General features: G+C 37.8%; 1 protein-coding gene across 1 annotated transcript in view; it reads right to left on the bottom strand.

The window, feature by feature from the left end:
- STK32A (serine/threonine kinase 32A) overlaps positions 1-24,628 on the bottom strand; it is an 86,971-nt gene extending 62,343 nt beyond the window's left edge. The window contains exons 1-2 of the mRNA XM_060092037.1: positions 24,581-24,628; positions 23,362-23,513 (exon numbers count right to left, since the gene is read on the bottom strand). Of these exons, the coding sequence (XP_059948020.1) occupies positions 23,362-23,480 (119 nt within the window). The 5' untranslated portion in view covers positions 23,481-23,513; positions 24,581-24,628. The remainder of the gene's footprint in view (positions 1-23,361; positions 23,514-24,580) is intronic.
- Positions 24,629-25,512: the final 884 nt, after the last annotated feature.

Raw genomic sequence — 25,512 nt, 5'->3', positions numbered from 1 at the left:
TCCTTTTCTTCTCTTGTGTTTCCCACCTAGAGAAGTTCCTTTACCATGTTGTAGAGCTGGTTTTGTGGTGCTAAATTCTCTTAGCTTTTGCTTGTCTGTAAAGCTTTTGATTTCTCCGTCGAATCTCAGTGAGATCCTTGCTGGGTAGAGTAATCTTGGTTGTAATTTCTTCCCTTTCATCACTTTAAGTATATCATGCCACTCCCTTCTGGCTTGTAGTGTTTCTTCTGAGAAATCAGCTGTTAACTGTACGGGAGTTCCCTCGGTATGTCATTTGTCATTTTTACCTTGTTGCTTTTAATAATTTTTCTTTGTCTTTAATTTTTGTCAATTTGATTACTATGTGGTGCGGCATGTTTCTCCTCAGGTTTATCCTGTCTCGTACTCGCTGCGCTTCCTGGACTTGGGTGGCTATTTCCTTTCCCATGTTAGGGAAGTTTCCGACTATAATCTCTTCAAATATTTTCTCAGTCTTCAAATATTTTCTCAGGTCCTTTCTCTCTCTCTTCTCCTTCTGAGACCCCTATAATGTGAATGTTTATGCATTTAGTGTTGTCCCAGAGGTCTCTTAGGCTGTCTTCATTTCTTTTCATTCTTTTTTCTTTATTCTGTTCTTTGGCAGTGAATTCCACCATTCTGACTTCCACGTCACTTATCCATTCTTCTGCCTCAGTTATTCTGCTATTAATTCCTTCTAGTGTAGTTTTCATTTCAGTTATTGTATTGTTCATCTCTGTTTGTTTGTTCTTTAATTCTTCTAGGTCTTTGTTAAACATTTCTTGCATCTTCTCGATCTTTGCCTCCATTCTTTTTCCAAGGTCCTGGATCATCTTCACTATCATTATTCTGAATTCTTTTTCTGGAAGGTTGCCTATCTCCACTTCATTTAGTTGTTTATCTGGGGTTTTATCTTGTTCCTTCATCTGGTACATAGTCCTCTGTCTTTTCATGTTATCTATCTTTCTGTGAATGTGGTTTTTGTTCCACAGGCTGCAGGATTGTAGTTGTTCTTGCTTCTGCTCTCTGCCCTCTGGTGATGAGGCTACCTAAGAGGCTCCTGCAAGCTTCCTGATGGGAGGGACTGGTGGTGGGTAGAGCTGGTGTTGCTCTGGTGGGCAGAGCTCAGTAAAACTTTAATCTGCTTGTCCGCTGATGTGTGGGACTGAGTTCCCTCCCTGTTGGTTGTTTGGCCGGAGGCGACCCAGCACTGAAGCCTACAGGCTCTTTGGTGGGGCTAATGGTGACCTCTGGGTGGGCTCATGCCAAGGAGTACTTCCCAGACCTTCTGCTGCCAGTGTCCTTGTCCCCATGGTGAGCCACAGCTGCCCCCCCACCTCTGCAGGAGACCCTTCAACACTAGCAGATAGGTCTGGTTCAGTCTCCTATGGAGTCACTGCTCCTTCTCCCTGGGTCCTGATGTGCACACTACTTTGTATGTGCCCTCCAAGAGTGGAGTCTCTGCTTTCCCCAGTCCTGTCGAAGTCCTACAATCAAATCCCACTAGCCGTCAGAGTCTGATTCTCTAGGAATTCCTCCCCTTGCCGGACCCCCAGGTCGGGAAGCCTGATGTGGGGCTCAGAACCTTCACTCCAGTGGGTAGACTTGTGTGGTATAAGTGTTCTCCAGTTTGTGAGTCAACCACCCAGCAGTTATGAGATTTGATTTTATTGTGATTGCACCCCTCCTACCACCTCATTGTGGCTTCTCCTTTGTCTTTGGACGTGGGGTATCTTTTTTGGTGAGTTCCAGTGTCTTCCTGTTGATGACTGATCAGCAGTTAGTTGTGATTCTGGTGCTCTTCATGTTAGATTCTCTGCCATGTGTGATGTCCGGTGATTCTCTCAGTAAGTAATATCTTTATCCTCATTTTTACTAATGGTAGAAATTCAGGTTTAGTCATCTGAAAAAATAGCAAACCAAATCCATCAACATATTTAAAAAGTTATACACCATGACCAAATGAGATTAATATCTGAAAATCAATGAATATAATACATCATATTAATAGAATAATGGACAAAACATTATGATCATCTCAATAGACACTGGAAAAGCATTTGACAAAATACAGCACTCATCCGTGATCAAAACTCTTAACAAATTTGAAATGGAAGGGAGCTTCCTCAGTTTGATAAAGGGTATCTGCAATAAAACCCAAAGGTTGAATACTTCCCCCTCTAAGATCAGAAACAAGGCAAGAATACCTCCCCTCACTTCTTTTCAATACAGTACTGGCGATTCTAGCCAGGGAGAGAGGGAGAGAGGAAGGCAGGGAGGAAGGAAGAATGGCATATTAGAAAGGAAGAAATGAAACTTTCTTTAATTACAGACAACATGATTCTGCATATAGAAAATCATAAGGGAACTACAAAATACTATTAGAACTAATAATCAAGGTAGCAAGGTTTCAGGATACAAGATCAATATACAAAAACCAATTGTATTTTTCTATATAAGCAATGAACAAAATGGAAATAAAATTAAGAATACAATTGTGTTCAGAAAAGTTAAAAAATAATAAAATGCTTAAGAATATTAAATTAAAATTTAGCAAAGAAGAGCAAGACATACATTAAAAAATCACAAAACTCTGTTCAGGGAAACTAAAGATCTAAATAACCGGAGAAACATTCCATGTTCATAAATTGAAAGACTCAAATATTGTTAAGATGTCAATTATGCCCCCAAATATCTATAGAGTCAGTGCAATTCCTATCGAATTCCCAGCAGGCTTTTTGTTTTTGTATGAACTGACATGCATCTCTTAAATTTATAAGGGAATGCAAAACACCTAGAATAGCCAAAATGATGTTGAAGAAGAAAAAACTCAGAGGACTTTCACTTCCCAATTTCTAAATGTATTATAAAGCTGTAGTTATCAACATAGTGTGGTACTGGCATAATGTAGAGGTATAGGTCAATGGAACAGAACTAAGAGTTCAGAAATATATCTTTATATTTATAGTCAATTGATTTTTGACTAAGATGCCAGGAAAAGATAATCAGTTTAACAAATGGTGCTGGGTCAATTAGATATCCACATCCAAAAATGATGAACTTAGACCTCCACACCATACATAAAAATAACTCAAATGGATCATAGATGTAAGTGCAAAAACAACAAAACTTTTAGAGTAAAACACAGGATAAAATCTTTGAGACCTTGGATTAGGCAAAACTTTCCTAGATACAATACTAAAAGCAAGGTCTATTAAAAACTTGATAAATTAGAGTTTATCTAAATTCAAAATTGTTGCACTTCAAAAGACACCATTAAGAAAATGACAAGAAAAAAAAAGAAAATGACAAGGCAAGCAACAGACTAGGAGAGAATATTTGCCAAATATGTAACAGATAAAAGGATTATACCCAGACTTTACAAAGGACTACTACAATTCAATAATAATACAACCCAAGAAAAAAGTGGGCAAAGATATGAACAGATGTTTCACTAAAGAAGATACACATGAAAAGATGCCTAACATTACTAAGCATTAGAGAAATGGAAACTAAAACCACAAATGCCATGCTCATCTGAATGGCTGTAATAAATAAAACAGACAATAACAAATGTCAGCTCTAGGATGCAGAGAAAAGGGAACCCTTATACATTGCTGGTGGAAATGTAAATGGTGCAGTCGCTTTGGAAAACAGTTTGTGAGTCTCAAAAAGTTAAACATTAAATTACCATATCACCCAGCAATTCCACTGTTAGGTATCTATCCAACAGAAGTAAAATCACATTTCTATGCAAAGACTTCAGGTGTTCATTGCAGCATTATTCATTATTGCCCAAAACTGAAGACAAGCTATATGTCCATCAACTGGTGAAGGAACAGACAAAATGTGGTACATCCATATAGTGACATACTATTCAGCTCTAAAAAGGAACAAATTAATAGCACAGACTACATAATGGATGAACCCCATAAACATTATGCTACACGAAAGGAGTGAGACACAAGAGATTACATATTTATAATTCCATTTATATGAAATTGTCAGAAAAGGCAAATTTATAGGTATAGAAAGTAGACTATTAGTTGCCTGGGGCTCAGGCTTGGAATGGGAATTAACTAAATGGGCACAAAGGATCTTACTAGCAGGATAAAAGTTTCTAAAATTGATTTACGGTGACTTGCACCACTCAGTAAAATTACTTAGGATTACTGAATTGAACACTTGAAATGGGTGAATTTTATGATGTGTAAAATATGCCTCAATAAAATTGTTGCAAAAAAGAGGACAGTGATTGGAGGAAAAGAAAAGATTATGGTGTAGAGAGATTAAATATTTGCTCAAGAACCACATGTTAGGAAATTGTGGAGGCGGGATTGCACCTAAACCCACGCAGTTAATATACATGTGTGGGGCCTCCCTGGTGGCGCAGTGGTTGAGAGTCCGCCTGCCGATGCAGGGGATACGGGTTCGTGCCCCGGTCTGGGAGGATCCCATATGCCGCGGAGCGGCTGGGCCCGTGAGCCATGGCCGCTGGGCCTGCGCGTCCGGAGCCTGTGCTCCGCAACGGGAGAGGCCACAACAGTGAGAGGCCCGCATACCGCAAAAAGAAAAAAAAAAATATATATATATACATGTGTGCACAGCGGCCAATAAAGTTCATGCGACAAAAAAGCATCTAAAGCTTATGATAAAATCCTGTCAGGGAGTAGGATACTTATTTACGTGCCCTTCAATTCAGCTCTCAAAATTCAATTTGTATGCCTCTTGGGTAGTCTCATTCCAATGGTGGGACATTTCTGATCTTCAGCCAGGGATCTCCACAGAAGTGTTTTTGAGACCCATTTGTTGTCCTATGCACTGAAATGGTAGAAAAATTAATCTGTGTTTTTCAGACTCTGACCAGGGAGTGCCCACAGCAAGTTTTTCACAGTTTAGGAAAATCATTAGCCCTTGTGAGAAGAGATCCCTGAGGAATGGGCAAAGAGGAGGTTAGGGTGCACTGTCCCATTGTCTTTCTTTGGAGCAATGCTCTATCATATTTCTCTTCTTGTGGCTCTGTAGTAATTTTCCAAAGTGTGTCTAGTGTGAAACTCACAAAAAATAAAACCAAACTAGTATCATTTCATCTAACGAATTTGCCATGACAATACAGAAAATCTAAGGTTTTCAAAAGTCAGATTTCAACAGTTTATAAATAACTATGCCCAGTTTGTTGGTGTGTGTGTGTGTGTGTGTGTTTGAACTGAATTTCCAAAGCATGTATGACAAACTGAAGTAAAAGAAAGGTACATGGCTAGGATAACATGGGAACCAAGTTGAGACAAGAATCTAAATTCTCTCTGCTATATATTTAGAAGGAGGGAATTTACAACCTAAACAAGCATGTTTGACTCCTACTCAGTGTGTCAGAGTGAGAACAATTCCATCAAGGCTTGAGGCGAGGCACACTTGGTGACAGCTTGGAGAACTGGGCACTCTCATGTGCTCTGGATGGAAGGTAGTTTGGTAAAAGTGCCTCTGAGGACAATTTGGAAATACCTCTTGGAAAAACACATGGTGTTTGACCCTGTAATTTCACTGCTAGAAACTTTCACTATAGATGCACTTGAAAAATCACACCAAGATGTACTTGTAAGGATACACAGTACATCATAAAAAATCGAAAACAATTTGCATGCCCATTAATAGGGGAACATGTGAATAAATTATGGTAAATTCATGTTACTGATTATACAGCAATTAAAAAAAAGGCAAATCTATATTCTCTTATGACAAGATTTTCAAGATATGATATGAGATAAAGTGAGGGAAAGAAAATGTTTAGACTATAGTATGCATTACAGTACATGAATGCTTAGTGTACATAAAACCTATACAGTAAAAAAAGGATATATAAACACAACCACAAAAGGAAACATGTTACACAAGTATGCTGGTATATGCATAAAATTTTTTTGAAAATAAGATAACCAGTTATCTAAACAGTAAGATTACATAATTTTATTTTTATATTTAAGAGGCCTAATAAATACAACAAAAATATTTCTACTTTGATATACCTAATATATATGGTCTCCTTGTACTAGATCCCAGTGATCTAGTACATGGTATAGTGAATATAGACAACAATACTGTATTATACTCAATAAACTTGCTAAGAGATTAGAGTTTAGTGATTCCAACCACTGAAAAAAAGGGATCATTATATAACTCAACAAAGGTGCTAATTATCGCAATGGCAACCATATTACAATATATAAATGTGTCAGATTAACATGTTGTACACTTTAAATCTGCACAATGTTAGATGTCAAATATATTTCCATTAGAAAAAGAAAAAATGATCTATGTTGTCTCATCAGGAAAGGAACTAACATAGATGAATCAGCTTCTAATCGCTATAAATTACCTAGACTCAAGGTTTTCACCAGATACTCAATGTTCACAATTCCCTGATTGTTCTATAAATGTCTGCTTTTATTTTTTAGTTATTTTTTTTAATTTTATTTTTAATACAGCAAGTTCTTATTAGTTATCTATTTTATACATATTAGTGTATACATGTCAATTCCAATCTCCCAGTTCATCCCACACCCCAAACCCCCGCTTTCCTCCCTTGGTGTCCGTACGTTTGTTCTCTGCATCTGTGTCTCTATTTCTGCCTTGCAAACCGGTTCATCTGTACCATTTTCCTAGATTCCACATATATGCATTAATATATGATTAAATGTCTTCTTTTAAAAAGGAACTTTTATAGAATATTTGGGTCCTTTAAATGGATTCAAACAAGGTCCATACTTTGTCCTTGGTTTATGTGCCTTTAAGATGTTTTTTATTCTATAGCTTCCCTGACCAACTCTTCTTTTATTCCTATTAATTTTTTGTTGAAGAAACCAAATCATTTTTGCTATAGCCGTTCCACAGCCTGAATTTTGCTGTTTGCATTTCTGGCTCGTCTTTCTACATGTTTCACAACTCTCTGTATTTTGTGAAAATTGCTGGTTAGATCTTAAGGTTTGCTCAGATTCAGGTTTGATGCAGGGGGGCGGGCAGGACTACTTCACAGGTGGTGGGGTATGCTTTGAGCAGGAGGTAGATAATCAGTAGGTCTTTCTTTTCATGGTGAATGCCTAAATCCAAAAAGGCATCTGAATGCCTAGATCCAAAAAGTTCTTATGGGTTGTAATATTTGAATTCTATCATTTCTCCTTTGTATTTTAGCTGGAGTACTTTTATAAAGAGAAATTGGCTTTCAGCAATTAGTTAGTTACTTTGAGGTACAGTTCATACAGGAAACGTAAAACAAATGCTGAAGTCTTTTATTTATCACTTTTCAAAATGATTTGTTGGTTTCCTAGAATCCTCCCAAAGCAATCAGTAAGGTTTTTTAAAAAATCATAATGAAATCATGGGTTTGATGGGTTATCATCCTTATTGATGTCCATTCTTTGGCCAGTAGGAACATAGTCAAGTTGGATCATGTGTTTTTTTGACATGGCCCTAGTTGGTTTTGATAGCTTTATGACTTTCTGATATGAAAAGATATTTCCTCCTCCAGACTGAGCAATAGAAGTGTCTGCTGCAATTGGATTGTCATTGTTACTAGGTCTTTTCAATGGCTAGAGCTAGGAATAGATACAGATATTTGATATAAGTATAGGTATAATATATATATATATATGCATACACAAACATAATTGAAGATAAATGCATTGTAAATTCATGATAGTTTCAATTTATATTCAAGACTGCAGTGACTCTTAATCTCATCACTATTATGTCAGTAACTCCTTTCTTCCTTACTGAAAATCCTAGTTCTCAAAGATTTTGAGATCTCTCAAGTTTTTACCAAATTACCCTCCATGCTGTTTGCTTTATCCATAATAGATGTAAAACACTTTCAGAATAGCAATATAAACATTACCTTCAACAATACCATTACTGAAAACACTTTAAGATATTGCTATTCTTTTTTGTCATTAAGGTATAATTCTACTAATGATATATAGTAAAGTCATTGTTTGAAACTCACTTGAAATAGTACATTTCTTTGTGGTTATGCCTCAAACTGGATAGATACTTGGGTTCATTTGTTTTATTATACATTCCATTTGGGGGAATTGTTTTTAAATTTTCATTTTGTTTTAGAGTTACATAAAGTATTTCTGTATTTTATAAAGTCAAAGTCAAATCTGCAAAACAAGGTATCTTGAGAAAAAACCTCCTATCCCTCTCTGTTTTCTTTAATACCACCATTTGTCTATTAATAACTTTTTAAAAGATATTTTTTGATTGTGGTAAAATATATATATAACATAAGATTTACCATATTAACCACTTCAAGTGTACAATTCAGTGCCATTAAGTACATTCACAATGTTGTGTAATCATCACCACTACTTATTTCCGGAACTTTTTCTTTATCCCCAACAAGAACTCTACCCGTTAAATAATACCTCCCTATTCTCCCTCTCCCCAACCCCTGGTAAACTCTGTTTCTATCTGTATGTATTTGTCTATTTTAGGCACCTCATGTAAGTGAAATTATACAACATTTGTCCTTTTGCATCAGGCTTATTTCACTTAGTATAATGTGTTCAAGGTTCATTCATGTAGCATGTATCAGAATTTCATTCCTTTTTAGGCTGAATAAGATTCTGCTCTATGCATATATCACATTTTGTTTTTCCATTCATCTGTGGACAGACATTTGGATTGTTTCTACCTTTTGATTACTGTGAATAACACCGCTATGAATATTAGTGTACAAGTATCTGTTTGAATCCCTTTCAATTATTTTAGTATATACTTAGGATAGAAATTGCTGGATTGCATGGTTTAACTTTTTGAAGAACTGCAGAACCACTTTTCACAGTGGCTGCAACATTTTACATTCCTACCAGCAATACATACTGGTTCTAATTTCTCCATATCCTTGCCAACCCTTGTTATATTCCAATTTTTAAATAGTAGCCATTCTAATTGGTGTGAAGTGGTATATCATTGTGGTTTTGATTTGTATCTCCCTAATGTCTAGTGATGTTGAGCATCTTTTCATGTGCTTATTGGCCATTTGTTTATCTTCTTTGGAAAAATGTCTATTCTGACCCATTGTCCATTTTCTAGCCGGTTTATCTCTCTTTGTATTATTGAGTTGTAGGAATCCTTTACATATTCTAGATGCAGGTCCCTTATCAGATATATGATCTGCAAATATTTTCTCCATTCCATGGGTTCTCTTTTAACTTTCTTGATGATGTCTTTGAAGAAAAAAAGTTTTAAATTTGGATGGTGTCCAATTTATCGATTTTTTTCTTTTATTAGTTGTGCTTTTGTTGTCATATATAAGAAAACATTGCCTAATCCAAGGTCACAAGGATCTACTCCTATTTTTTAAAAAGAGTTTTTATAGTTTTAGCTCTTACATTTAGGTCTATTATCCATTTTGAGTTCATTTTTGTACAGTGTGAGGTAGGGGGTCCAACTTCATTCTTTTGCATTTGGATATCGCATTGTCCCAGTACCATTTGTTTTTTTTGTTTTTTTTTAAAGAAGATGTTGGGGGTAGGAGTTTTTTTTTATTAATTAATTAATTTATTTTTGCTGTGTTGCGTCTTCATCTCTGTGTGAGGGCTTTCCCCAGTTGTGGCAAGCGGGGGCCACTCTTCATCGTGGTGCGCGGGCCTCTCCCTATCGCGGCCTCTTGTTGCGGAGCACAGGCTCCAGACGCACAGGCTCAGCAGTCGTGGCTCACGGGCCTAGTTGCTCCGTGGCATGTGGTATCCTCCCAGACCAGGGCTCGAACCTGTGTCCCCTGCATTAGCAGGCAGATTCTCAACCACTGCGCCACCAGGGAAGCCTCCAGTACCATTTGTTGAAAAGACTTTTTACCCATTGAATTGTCTTGGCATACTGGTCAAAAGTCAATTGATCATAAATGGAGGGTTTGTTTTCAGACTCTCAATTCAGCTTCATACCCATCGTTATGCCACTACTACACTGTCTTGATTACTGTAGCTTTGGATTAAGTTTTGAAACCATGTGTGAGCCCTCCAACCTTGTTTTTTTCCAAGACTGTTTTAGCTATTCCCTTGAATTTCTTGAGTTTCAGATCCCTTGAAGTTAAGATAAGCTTGCCATTTTTTTTCAAAGAATCTAGCTGAGATTTTGATAGGCATTTTGTAGAATCTGTAGATCAATTGAGGCTACATTGCTTTTTCCACTTAACAGTATATTCTGGACAGCAGACCATAAAAGTATATAAAGATACTTCTCATTCTCTCTTTCAGCTGTGTAGTGCTGCATTTTATGGGTGTCACTTGTTTACTCAACCTGTTCCCTACTGAAGGACATTCAGGTTGTTTCCAGCCTTTTGCTATTACTGATACTGCAATAGTGAAAAACTTTTTGCATCTGGCTTTTTGTATTTTGGCCAGAACTACTTTGAGCTAGCTTCCTAGAAGTGGGTTTGCTAAGATAAAGTTTGTTAAAACAAAGGATAAAGGCATATGTAATTTTAGACTCTATATTGCCAAATTATCTCCATAGAGGGTGTATCATTTTGAATCCCCACCAGGAATTTATAAGAGTACCTAGTTCCCCACATTCTCTCTCTAGAATATGTTGTCAAGTTTCCAGAAGTTTTCATCTTCAGAAAAACACAGCAGTAGAGTAAGATTTGAAACTTACAAAGTGCGTTTTCTCTGTCTCATAAGTAGCCTTATAATGTTCTAAAAGGGAAGAAACACACCTTAAGTGCCCTCATCAAAACACACATAGATGACCTCATCCACCCTTGTGTATTTTGTGTGTACAGGATATCCAGGTTCAAAACCCATGTATCTAAAATTCATAAACATGTAAAATTTAGAGTTTACACAGATCTTTTTGGCAGTGGATAGAATGGATTTGAGGGACCCACCATATAATAGTTATGATAAATGTTCACTAAAACTTCCTTTTTAGCCAGAAGAAACCTTTATGTACATCTCACGAGACATAAAGACTCTGTCTGAGTTCATTTCTCCTTTACATTAGTCTTTCCTGACCTCTTCTTGCCAAACATAAATTAGATGTTATCCCTCTTTGCCCTTCCACAGCACCCAGCCGTTTCTCTGTTACAAAACACTCCAGAAGCCTAGCTATAGATGGTTGCATTGTATTATATTGTATCATAATCATTAGGTTTCTTTTTGCCTGAATCCCTCATTTGACTGAACACTTTGAGGAATCTGTGCTTTGCTCATCTCCATCCATCAGCAACCCAGCATATATTATTAGCTTGATACATAATGAACACTTGTTTATTCAGTGGCCATTTTACAACTGTTTATTGTATATTTATCATACAGGTGATGAGGCTAAAAGAGTAAACCAAGGAACATGGTTTCCTTCATCTTAAACCTAATCATCTGTACAACATAAATATTTGCATAAACAAATATGTAGTTATAAAATGTGGTAAGGGCTGTGAAGGAAAAGTGCAGGATACTGTGCTAGAAACTAACAGAAGGACCTAATTTTGATTGCAGGGGATCATAAAAGCCTCAGAGACAGTAATACACATACTTACTTGCCTGATTCAAACCATAACCTATAGCCTCCAATAAAATGAACAAAAATCCATAATTTACACAATGAAAAAGATTGTGGATGATTTTTAAATGTCACACCTAACAGGTTGCAGATTATTTTCCTGATGTTCTGATGTAATAGCTGATTTCCTCCAGCTCTGACCTTTCTCTGGGCAGAGCTTTAAATGCTATTTTGTGATCTGTCAGCTCATCTGTGCTGGCTCTGGAGATGTATTTATGAAGCTTCTCTGGGGAAAATATAACTATTATTATCTTCTACAGAATCTCTTGAGATAGTTACCTCAGAGAATAATATAGCCAGTAAACAGGCAAAGGGGAATAACAACATCTTGCCACCCGTATAAAAAGAAAAGCCAAGCCCCAAGCTCAGATGATAATGAGGAACAATTAAATCAGACTCTTACCCACAGAATTTATCAGGGGTCCAGAGGAAAAAAATGTTAGAAGTTAACACTTTTTGTGCTTCTGGAGAACTGTAGACTGCCAGCAGAGAGACAATCCAAGGGGGTGAGTTTGGGTCACTGATGGATCACAAATTACCACTTGTGATTCAGAGAGTGGTTGGGCAGGTCCTGGCTGGGCTGAGAGGGTTCCAGGATGTGCTGAGTCATACATTTTGATTGGTCATTTCTCCAGAGTGGATGAAGTGGAGAGAGGGCAAGTTCATCTGGCTCGTGGTATCATCTACCCTTCTGCCTCTCTAGCCAGAAAAGCAATTTATTTCCTTACTGACCTAGCTGCCCCTGTCTCAGAATTCCAGGGCAGGGAGAGGACTTCCCAGTGCTGCTACCAAATACAGAGATTCTTACTTTGCCCTCCATGCCCTTCTCCTAATCTCTCATTTTTAATGCATCCCACTTCTGATCACCTGACTAGTGTTTATAGTCCAACTAGATCAATTACATCTTCAGAAATGTTTTGATCTTTCCTGTCTCTGCTCCCATCTCATGAGGCTTTCCATGCAACTCTAGTTCTGATATCCAGCCCTTGGAACTCTACCAGGGAAGCAGGAGTAGGCATAATGTTTTAATTTTTTTAATCTCAAACTGAAATATATTAAGTTGTAAGTGGTGATTTTGTTTCTCTAAAACATCATAACTCATCATATTAAAAGGCTCTTGAAATTTTTTAAAATTGATTTTGCAGTGGTGTATAATTTTTTAAAGTTCAGTTTCGGAAGTAATGATACATGTATAAGCGACATTAAAATAAAATATAAGTTAACACTAAGTGTTTTAAAGAATTTGGGGGTGGGATTTAGAATCTAGATGTGCCATGACTTTCTGGTTGTATAGTTTGGCAAGGAATCAAACCTCTCATCTGCAGCTTACTCATAAGGGGACAAATACTATTCCTATTTTATAGGAACTAGTATTTGAAGATGTATGAGATTATGCATGTAATATTTTAGCATAACACCTCAAAAATATTAACTGTCTTAGACTTCACGAATGTATGATTTCCTTAAGTTTCCCCCAGGAGTCTACTTCTTGAGTCTACTTCCTCAAATATATTTTTCAATTCATCAAATTCTATCATAGTGAGGATACCTCTCTCAGCTAAACTCCAATCCTGATTAAACACACCTATATGCTTTAAAACAGCAACAGAAAACAAACTAATATCCATTAAGTGCACTCTGAGGAGAAAAAACACAAACAGTGCTGATTGGACTCACTTAAATTTTTAACCACAAGTCTCAAATAGATATTAAGAAAGTCCTAATTCTCTATTAATTTTATACTTTCAGTCACTTAGCTTTTCTCCTCAAAATTTCCTATACTGGGCCCATTCCTCATTCTCAATTGGTAACTCAGGTGTCACAGAGGCAATGGCATGAGAACTACTTCATCTGCCCAGCAACAAATCCACCACTTTAGGAATATATACAGTTACGTACTCTGCCTTCTGTCCTAGTACAGTGAAAGAAGTGCCCTGGCTTCTCCCTAAGGCCAGCACACTTACCTGTGCCCTGAATCACATCCATCTCTCCACCTTCAGCAGCTTGCTCTGGCTATCTTCCCTTTTCTATCCTACATTACCAGGTCCTTCCTCTTGATTGGCTCATACTCTGCCTTCAAACTTGTTTATGCACATTTGAAAAAAAATATATATAGTATACATAATAAAATAAATGTTGATAAATAAAAATAATACATGAAAATAAATACTTAAAAATATGTGTTATAGTGATATATACAAAAGGATAATAGAACATGACCAACTAGGGTTTATTTCAGGATCAAGGTTGTTTTAAGATTTGCAGATCAATTAATTTACTTCACCACATAATAGAAATGATCTTGATAAAGCAAAAACATATTTGACAAAATTTAATACCCATTCATGATCAAAACTTCTAGCAAACTAGGACTGGAAGCAAACTTTCTTATTGTGATAATGGATATCTACGAAGAGCTTACAGCAAACATATGAAATCTTGAAATCCCTAAAACCTTCCCGATGAAATCAGGACAAACTCATAAGGATGTCTGCTACATTTGACATTGTTCTCAATGCAAATACAATGGGCACGAAAGTAAAAGGTAAGAAGATTGGAAAGGAAGAACGAATACTGTCACTGTTAGTTAATGACATGATTGTAAATATTGAAGATCCAAAAGAATCTACAGGCCTACTGCTAGAAAGAATAAGAGAATTTAACAAGGTCATTGGACATAAAATCAATATTGAAAATCAACTGTATTTTGGTAAACAAGCAACAAACTACTACAAAATTAAATTTTGATAAACAATTGCTATTTATAATAATTTGAAAACATTAAATACCTAGAAATAAATCTAAAGACAAAAATGCTAGAACTCTACACTAAAAACTGAAACTAAAGACAGAAATTAAGGGATACCTTAATTATATGTGAATTTGATAAATTGGGAGGTTTAATAGTTTTCAAATATTTTAATTCTCCCTGGACTAGTCTATACATTCTATGTAACCCAATATAAATAACAGCAGCTTTAAAATACAAATTGACAAGCTGATTATGCAATTTATATGGAATTGAAAAGGTCCAACTATAATGAAGATAATCAAGAAGGAACATTATGTTACTGAATTCTTTTACCAGTCTGAAGCTGTAGTACTTAGGGTAGTGTGATAAATCTGTCAAGGTACACAAGTAGATCAATAGAACAAAGTCTGGAAACCCACACGTATATGATGACTAATAACAAATGTGTTACTGTGATGCAGGAAGGAAAGCATAAAAGCTCCAATAAATGGTGTTGGGTTAATTAGATAGCCATATGGGGAAAGAAAGTGAATCTTGGTCCTGGAATATAGATCTAAATGTAAAAGCTAAAACAACAAAGCTTCTAGGAAACAGGATAGATATTTTCACATTGGTATGGGCAAAGATTACCTAAACATGACACAGAAAGCACTACCCATAAAAGAAAAGGTTGATAAATTATACCACATTTAAATTCAAGCTTTAATGATTATTTTAAAAAACATCATTATAGAGTGAAAAGGTAAGTCACAGATTGGGCAAATAATTTACATCCTCAAAAAGATTGTTTACAGAATATATAAAGAACTTCTATGGATCAATGAGAAAAAGAGGCAAACCCTAAAAAGATGGACCAAAAACTCAAGTACTTCTCAAAAGCGGATTCCCAATGGCCAATAAGCATAAAAAAATGTTCCCAAACTCTAAGTCACCAGGGAAACTCAATCTGAAACCAAATGAGATACAATTACACATTTACTGGAACACCTATATGTAAAGAAACTGCCAATACCAAGTATTGGTGAGGTTTTAGAGTAACTTGAATTCTCACATCTTGCTGATGTGAATATGAATTGGTACAACTTCTTTGGAAAACTGTTTGCCAGGTAAACCTACATAAATTTTAGGATCCAGTGATTTAATTCCTAGGTTTATTGCCCCCCAATATGTGTACTTTTGTTTACCAAAAGATACAAAGAAGAATGTTAACAGCAGGACTATTTGTAAAAGTTTCAAACTGGAAACAACCCAAACATCCATCAATAATAAGATGTATATACACACACTACTGTATATAAAATAGATAACCAACAAGGACCTACTGTAGAGCACAGGGAACTATTACTCAATATTTTTAAATAACCTACAATGGAAAAGAACCTGAAAAAAGATATATATATATATGTAACACAACACTGTACATCACCTATACTTCAATTAAAAATTGTGTTGCAGGGCTTCTCTGGTGGTGCAGTGGTTGAGAGTCCGCCTGCCGATGCAGGGGACACGGGTTCGTGCCCCGGTCCAGGAAGATACCACATGCTGCGGAGCAGCTAGGCCCATGAGCCATGGCCACTGAGCCTGCGCATCCAGACCCTGTGCTCTGTGACAGGAGAGGCCACAACAGTGAGAGGCCCACGTACCACATTAAAAAAAAAATTGTGTTGCATAATAAAAAAATAGTAAGATGTATAAATAAATCATGGGATAGTCATACAGTGGACTATGATAGAGAAATGACAATACACTATTGCTACTTGTGACAACATGGATTAATCTCAAAACACAACAAAACCACTTTGCACTCCACCCTCGAAAAAGAAAATTACTCAGTCCCATGCTCTGATCAAGCCACTCCCTTCCACCTTTTGTCCAGCCATTTGGAGTTGGCTTATATCAAGGTCACCACATCTATCCCTTCCTAAGTCAGTGGACAGTTGTCTCCTTATTCTTGACTTCTCTGCAGCACTTGAAATGGTTTACATGCCTTCTTTTCTGAAACACTTTCCTTTCTTGATTCTAGGATTCTCTCCTGATTTACCCCTAGCTTGTTGGCTAGGTTCCTGGGAGTACCTTCTTTGTCTAGTTCCCTGAGTCTTCCTCTGTCAGAACTACTGTATTAAATGCTCTAGGTCTTGAGTCCTCAGCCCTTTTCTTTTATGTAATCTCTCTCCAAAGGTGCTTCCTTCAAGTCTCTGATTTAAATAGCACCTATAAGCCAATGATTCCCATATTCGTGTTTTGTGGGACTTCTCCCCTGACTCTGGATTTCTCTCCTGAGCACCAGACTCAATGCCTATTCAACAGCTTTATATGGATGACTAAGATGCAGCTCAAAATTAACAGAGAGTTCTTGTTAATTAAGAGAGTTCTTGATTTTGACAGTGAATCTGCTCCTCTTCAGTGAAGGACACAATTATTCACCAAGTTTCTCCGGCCAACAATCTAGGAGTCATTATTTGTTTCACTCTTTCTTCTAGCCAAGGGGTAGGCATGTTTCTGAGCAAGGTCAGTTGGATTCCCTCCCAGGACTTTGAATGTTGAGTCCCTGATGCAAGGTTAGAAAATTGGCCGGAGCTGATTCAGCCCAGCTGAGATAGCCTTAAGAGCCTGTCCATTACTTCCTGCTACCTAGAGTCCCAGAACTGCCTTTGTCCCTTACCCTCCTGAGACCTACTTCTTCAAGCTTTACTTCTGATACTCTGTAAGCTACCACATATTCTTCCAATGAATTTCTAAGGAATCCTTTGTAATATTGAGGAATAAATGAATAATCTGCATTATAAAGATCCAGTTTCTTGGCCATTAGCCCAACAGTCAACAACTGTATGGAACAAGTACTATGTATTGGCCACACGATAACACTGTTCTCTGCCAAGTTCTTCAGGGACTGCTTCCTTCTTCCCCAACTATCCAAGTTCATCAGGGACAACTTCTTCCTATGACAACACTGGATAATTCAGGATAATCTCCCCCTCTCAAGATCCTTAATTTTTTAACATCTCTTCCTAAGTTAACAAAGCTGACACTGGTTAAAGTAGTAAGGAGAGTTTAGTCCGTAATATCCTACCACAATAGAAAGAGTCCACTTGTGAACTGAACTCAACTTTGATTTGTTGAATAGGGAATAGAGAGGGTGGTGAGCAGGGGCTCAGAAGAGCCAGGAAAGTGAAAACTTACAAAAACTGGGAAGGTGGGGTTGGTCCATGTGAATCCCATCTGGTTTGTTAACTGATGCCGTGTATGGAAATTGGGCTCCTCCCCTTCTGCAGTGGCTGGGAGACAGGGGCCCTAGCTTCAGGTGTTGGTGGAACAAACAGTACATTTTTCTCCAGCCTTGAGGTTTCTCAGGCAAGCACTATAAGTGGGCTAGGGTCATCCTAGGATGAGGCCTTGAGCTGTTAAATTAGTGTTTTGTTCAAGTCTTTATTGGGTAGGGTTGAGGCCTAGCTGAGAAGAGGGGCCAGTGGAGAGTGGCTAGAGCTTGATCAAGAATCATCATCACCAGGTGGGCCCAATGCAATCACAGGAGTCCTTAAAAGATGGAAGAGGAAGGCAGAAGGTCAGAGAGAGGTTTGAAGATGGAAGAAGGAGCCATGAACCAAGGCATGCAGGCAGCCCGGAGAAGCTGGAAAAGGTAAGGAAATAAGTCCTCCCCCTAGAGCCTTCAGAAGGAACACAGCCCTGCTGATAGCTTGGTTTTAGCTCAGGAAGACTGATTTTGCACTTCTGACCTCCAGAATTGTAATATAATACATCTGTGTTTTAAAAATATTTTCTATATTCTTTTAATGAGGGAAAATTATAGTAAAATGCACAGATATTAAGTATAAAATATAATTAATTTTTACAAATATATACTCTCCTATGAGCAACGCCACAATAAAGATAATGGAATCTTTCAATTACTCCCGAAGTTTTCCACATGCAACCTTCTAGTTAATCTCTACATTCCATAGGCAATCATTGTTCTGATTAGTTTTGTCTGTTGGTGAAGTTTCAGTGCAAATAACCGTGCAGGGCAAAAGGAAAATAATGTTTTCATTATATTACGAAAATAGCTTTAACCTCAGCTACTTCAATTCCTGTTGTTTTAAACCACTAAGTTTGTGGTAATTTGTTGTTGTTGTTTTGTGTGTGTGGTAATTTGTTAAAGCAGCAATAGGAAACTATTACAACAGTTATTTTGAGTGACGATATATGGGTATTTATTATTTTCATTAGAACACTCTGTATTTCCTTATTTTATATCAAGACATTTATTTTAGATTCAAAGAAATTGTTTGAGTTAAAATTTTAGAACAAAAGACTTTCTAATGCCCAAGGCAGCTCAAGTTCAGGTGCATTTGTCCACCTAAGAATCTTTAGAATCATCTCTGGCTATCGGGGCAGGGGGTCATGTCATTTCTGGGGGGAGCCTCAGAGTTGTTTGTTTAAAGCCATCATTTATTAAATATCTACTGTGTTTGAGGTGCTTTATAATACATGTTCTTATTCATATCAGTACCTTCTACTATGGATATTGCTGTTATTCCCAATTATAGATGAGGAAACCAAGAAAAACACATAATGTAATTTGCTTCATTTACACAGTTAGCAAGTGGCGAAACAGGGATTCAAACTCAGGTCTCTCTGACCTCAGGGCCTACAAAGAATCTGGAATGGGCATGATTATATGGGGCTGTTTGTGAGTGTGCAAGAGGTGGCAGAGGTATGATGGGCAAAGAGCAAAAGACCAGGAGCCAGAAGACTAGTCCCACTGCTAATTCACTTCGTTTGTTCATTCATTCATTCAACATATATTTATTGAGCCCTGTCTGTGAGCTGGGCACTACTGTAGGAGGCGGAGAGCGAGGCAGTAAACAAAAGATACTAACATATCTGCGTCCTGGAGTTTGTATTCTGGTGGGGTGTGGAGAAAGATCCACAAAATAAATTGCATTTCTGTACGTATTTTGTAAGAGAGTCTCACAAGACATCTGTGGGGGAGGGTAGAGTATAGCCGGAAGAGCAGGGTCTTTGAAATCAGGATTCCTGGGTTTGGGTCCTGGCTGTGTGACTCTGTGGAAATGGTGTAACCTCTCTGAGCCTCAGTTTTTTCAGGTGTAAAATGGGAAGAATAATCCTTATCCACGTAGGTTGTTGGGATGAATACATGAGAACATATATGTAAAACCCAAAGTAATAGAAGCTATTATGGTTGATGCTGAGACTCTGAAGGCTACCCTGAGTTCTCAAAGGTCTCTGATTCCGTGAAGAGGTGCTGGCACTCTGAGTCACAGATGATAGAGGTTGCTTCCAGGGAACTCATTTATGTGACTGTGTTGAGCTATCTCACGGGGCTCCCTTTTCGCACTCTGAGTACCAATGGTCCTTTTCATTTAACACAGACAATCGCATCTCCTCATTTCCTGAAATCACACGAGGACCCTTGGGGTTCACGGGAGAGGAGAGCTCGGAGCCCTGAGTGGCTGTGCGCAACTGCAGGCTTAATCTCAGTGAACAAAAGCCACCTGGGGATCGGCTGTGCTGGTCAGGACTGGGGCGATTCTTTTGCGGGCTGTGGGTTGCCAGGGCTTTGTTAGAGGCCCCCAAGGAGGGGCTCGCAGGAAGATTGTATTTGCTTTTCTTGGATGCCAGCCCTGTCAGGCAGCCTTCACTTTATAACATGGCCTTTATCTGATAACTGTGTTCTGAGTTGCGCCAGGTGTGGGGAGACTGGAGAGGCTGATAATAAAGATAATGGAATCTTTCAATTACTCCTTAAGTTTTCCACATGCAACCTTCTAGTTAATCTCTACATTCCATAGGTAATCATTGTTCTGATTAGTTTTGTCTGTTGGTGAAGTTTCAGTGCAAATAACCGTGCAGGGCAAAAGGAAAATAATGTTTTCATTATATTACGAAAATAGCTTTAACCTCAGCTACTTTAATTCCTGTTGTTTTAAACCACTAAGTTTGTGGTAATTTGTTGTTGTTGTTTTGTGTGTGTGGTAATTTGTTAAAGCAGCAATAGGAAACTATTACAACAGTTATTTTGAGTGACGATATATGGGTATTTATTATTTTCATTAGAACACTCTATTTCCTTATTTTATATCAAGACATTTATTTTAGATTCAAAGAAATTGTTTGAGTTAAAATTTTAGAACAAAAGACTTTCTAATGCCCAAGGCAGCTCAAGTTCAGGTGCATTTGTCCACCTAAGAATCTTTAGAATCACCTCTGGCTATGGGGGTAGGGGGTCATGTGGGAGGTATGTGTTTTGAGGGTTTTCAGGGAAGGAAGTTCACTAGTCTGGGAGCATCAGTGTTAAGGGTGGAAGAACCTTCTGAATTAACAATTTGTGTTTTCCTTCATCCTGAAAACCAGAATTTTCTGAACACATCCCCAGAGGACATTTTGAGCATCCATGAGAAGATTATTATTAAAAGCAATATTGGCAGGCCTACACAACATATCAGCAAAATAGAGTACATGAATGGGTACAGAAGAGTTCTAAAAAATATTGCTATTATTTTGTTAATCATAAAATGCTTCTTAAGAAAATCGGCTCCTGAAGTTTTGGGGATATAAAGCTCAGTCTAGTTAAACCCAGGATAGAAAAATCTTGATTAAATTGTACATAATACACAGGGAATCTCTTCTTTGATTTGCAGAATGCAGGTGGAAGACAAAACAAACATAAGCTCTTACAGGGAATGAGTTGAAGACTCTTCCCCCCTTCCTTTACCACACACAGCTTGCCAGGATGCCTTGGGACCAAGCACCCTTCAGATTTGTCTTTTGGAGTTCCACATTGGCCACCAGTGATGGGCACTTGAGGATGCTATGCCTTAATGGAGCAAGGAAATTAAGAGCTACCGTTTGTAAGATGCTTGCTATGTGCTGGGCACCGGGCAGAGCACTTTGATCGTACTTCACTCATAGAAACAACCCAAATTACACACATTAAGCGTATCTTATAACAATGGGACTTAAAAATGATAAAGTACATTACTCACAGCCACACCTCCTGAAGCACTGCAAGGTGCTCAATAGTTGTGCAAAGATCACTTATATTTACTATGCTGTCCTGAGTAAGGTAGAAAGCATTTATTAGAAGGAATAAAGATGCTGAAGTCTGAAGACTTTCATCTCAAGGTTTGAGAGGCAAAGGGGTTTCTGCTGTACCTTTAGGAATGCCCCTTATCAGTTTCCAGTTCTCAATGTGGTACTAGAATCATGGGGGTGGAGCTGTCTCTTCTCTCTCTTCTATCAGTGTTAATGGTGCCCAGGATTCCACTGTAAGATTCAGTGTCAGAAGTGAGAAGAAGGGTAGAATAGGATATATGTCCTGTTATTGCCAAGTCAGGATGCACAGACAAGAGAATGATGTCTGGAATGAAACCAAGTGAGCAAGTAGCAAAATCTATACTCTTTGGCTTAAAGTCTCACAACACTCATGTTATTAAAAAAAAAAATGGGAATAGAATGAAATCAACGTGGCCTACTCAGGGATGACAGACAAGCATGAGAGGGCAAAATGCTAAATGTGCCCTTACAAAGGGTTCCTGGTCTTAAAAGAAGAAAATTAGTTGGTTGAACTTTTGAAGGAGGACAATGTGAGTTTGAACAAAGGGAGGATCATCATTGTGAAGAGAGGGGAAAAAAGGCAATTTGATGATTGCTAAGGACAGGGAAGAAAGAGCTGCATCCATTTAACTCTTTACATGGCAGCATTGTGAATAGGCCATTGTAAAATACTGATTAAATACACCAAGGCTGGGCCAAAATGAGCTTCCCGATGTCTGAAGAGTGCATAAACTCTAACAGACCCATTTCCAAGTCACACAGAACCATCTTCTTTTCAACTGTGGCATAGAGTCTTCAAGCAAATTGTGTATTAAGTGAACTGTATTAATTAAAGATGGAGGGAGACAGGTTTTATGCACTGATTCCTCTAGAGAATCTCCCTAAACACACAGTGACATTTCGATGACTTTTCCATTAGTATTCTCTGAATAGAGATCTCTTTTTTTTTTTCCATTTGCTAGTAAGTAAGAACTGCTTGGTATACATATTTAAATAATAGTCATACTGAATTAGCTTTAAGAACTGGCTCTTAACATAATGGATGCATTAAAATGTAGAGCAAAATGAGCCAGCCACATAAAGACCTCCATGGGTAAGAAGAGAGCAGGAAGTTATAGATAATGCAAGCGTCTCCGCAGTCTTCTAAGGCTTGGATTATGATAATGGCTTTGAGAGCAGATCAGTCATTTAATGTCTAGCTACTGACATAAATTAGCTCCGGTTGTGTTAAAGTCTATTTGGTGAGAAAGGCAGCACCCGTCCTTTTCCAACTCACAGGTATATATGTGGCTGCTTAAGAAGTATGCTGCAAGGAAAAAAGGTGATTGCCAATCACTTTAAGGAGAAAGTGTTTTGTACAAGTCCTAACAGTCAACCTTATCTCTGCCAGTGATGCCATACTTTGCACTCCAAGTCCCTGCCCCACGAGTAAGGGGGAAAAAGACCTAATGAGTGAGAAGATATCTGAACTCATTCCTTGCCAGCCTATTGAATGACAACGCTTTAAAAAAGAACACTGACCTCGGGCTTCCCTGGTGGCGCAGTGGTTGAGAGTCTGCCTGCCGATGCAGGGAACACGGGTTCGTGCCCCGGTCCGGGAAGATCCCACATGCCACGGAGCGGCTGGGCCCGTGAGCCATGGCCGCTGAGCCTGTGCATCCGGAGCCTGTGCTCCATGATGGGAGAGGCCACAACAGTGAGAGACCCGTGTACCGCAAAAAAAACCAAAAAAAAACAAAAAAAACTGACCTCAAGGACAAGGGGAAATATGGCAACTGAACTGAGCAGTATTTACTGGTGATAATATAACATTTTTGTTTCTTTATAAAGTCAAAGAAACCAAGGTGACCGAAAGTCCCGAGGAAGATCCCAATGAGGGTTTTGCTAATGCACACGTAGAAATCAGGAAGGGTTTATATAACAGGATTTGGGGGTGAAGGTAGGAGTGTCCCATTCAGAGGTCCAAGAAAACCACTTACCACAAATTAACCAGGAAAGGATGCTCCAGCCCCTGCATGATCTGGAGCTCCTTGAAGACATTCCTCACTTCATTGCGCTCCACACACTTTTGTTTGTTCATGTACTTCATCGCATACATCTTCTTGGTATCATTCTTCTGTACGATGCAGACCTAATGGTGCCAACCAGAGTGAGAAAGTGATCAGGGAGATGATGGATCATGGGAATGAGACAGAACAAGACCGTTTATCACAGCATGGAGGCCCCATCACTTGCAAATTCTCTGATGTTAAAGTTGCCCCTTAGCTCTGATTTCAGAGTAAAAAATTTCATTTTCTTCCCCTGTACCAAGTCAATTTCTAAATCTCCGCCTTCTCAAACAAGTTTGCCTGTTTTTGCTTTTGGGGATTTTTAAGACAGCATTTTGGGGAAAATAGCTGCCTCCATGTCAGGAATCTTCCAATAACTAACAGCATCCTTATTCTGCTGTTTAGTGACCAAAATAGGCATGACTAAATGTCAAGATGAACAATATTGTGCAAGAATTTCTGTTGACAGCCATGGGTGATACAACCAAAAAGGACTTGAAGCATGGGGAAAAACACTAAGCATGATGTGCATATTTTTGAAATTCTTTTAGAGGTTCATATAATGCCTGATAAAGTCGACAGCAGATGATTCTAAAATGCAATTTCACTATGAAATATGAGATATTCTGTTAAAGTATGTTTCCATAAGACACTATAGTAATCAGAATATGAATCTAGAAGATTCTTACAAAGAATTGGACTGAATGAGTATGAATTTTATGGTAGGATTTTTATGGTAGGTTTTTAAAAATAAAACTATGGTACAATTGGGGAAAACAGAAATTAGGTGGCTTCTTTCCCCTATGAAAAGATTTAATTCTTATACTGACAAGACAACTGTTACTGAATGTACTGGTACAACTTGCAAATGATTATGAAATCTTACTCTCCCCATTAGTGCAGAGAAAGCCTCAACCTCTAGTGAGTAAACTGATTTGACTTTAAGATAATTCTGAGAACATTCATGTTCATTATGTAGCTGCCTGTCTTACACTTTGCTCAAACTGTGGTAATAATTTTATAAAAACCCATTATAAAAACATCTCCGAATTATCATTGACTGTGGTCCCAGTAACTAATCTGAACCTTCTTGGGCTCCCTGTTCTCTGAGCTACATACCCCATTATTGGTTAATCATTTTGGTTCTCACCTTCCCAAAACTGCCTTTTCCAATGGCTCTTAAAATTTCAAAGTGGTCAAAGTTGACTGTAAAACAAACAGAAAGAACATCATGAGTGATTCAGGTGCTCTTTTAGTAGCTAATGAATAATATATAAAGACAACTAAACCTAAGTACTTTATTTAAAACAACATTCCTTAACATGACCATTCATTCATCCAATAGACATTTCTTTAACACTTAATCACATTGCTTAGTACTGGGGGATATAGTAGTAATAGAGTAGAAATAAAATCTCTACTTTTATGGAGACTAGTCTAATGAAGGCTCCCCAGAGAGACTCTTACGGATTAAATCATCACAAGATGAGTGGACAATTAAAACTCTTGGTGAATGTTAAGAAAGAGAGACGTTGTTGGGCTCTAAGTGGATATAACAGAGGGTTTCACATAGGTGGCCAGAGACCTGGTCCTCTGTGCATACAATTCTACTAAGGGTTGGCACTTTAAAAATCTTCTCCTTGTCTGTTTTCTCACTAAAACCACTCTTTAGTGTATCCAAATGATTTCAATTTTCCCAAGTAAGAAACTATTACACATGTAAGTTTATAGAATGAGTTGTTCCCCAGGGCATAGATATCTAAGAGATGAGGATGATTATGAGTATAAAAGTCTATTTTATACACTTCATTTGAAGTTGAGATGATCTTTTCCATCTGCCATTTAAAAATTTCCACTCCTAAACTTTAAATGGAATATAATCTATAAAAATATTGAATCACTATGCTGTACACCTGAAACTAATACATTTAAAATCAACTATATATACATCAATTAAAAAATAATAACATGTTCACTCCTTCCTAGGAGCAGTAGATGTTTAGTTTATAGATAGCATGGTCTCTTGGGTCAATGCTCAAGAAATGCTTGGTGAAGAGAAGAACAAAGCATAGATTCTTCCAG

The sequence above is a fragment of the Mesoplodon densirostris genome, chromosome 3, assembly GCF_025265405.1.
Source record: "Mesoplodon densirostris isolate mMesDen1 chromosome 3, mMesDen1 primary haplotype, whole genome shotgun sequence".
NCBI lineage: Eukaryota > Metazoa > Chordata > Mammalia > Artiodactyla > Ziphiidae > Mesoplodon > Mesoplodon densirostris.
This window is presented reverse-complemented; position numbering and strand designations above follow the sequence as displayed.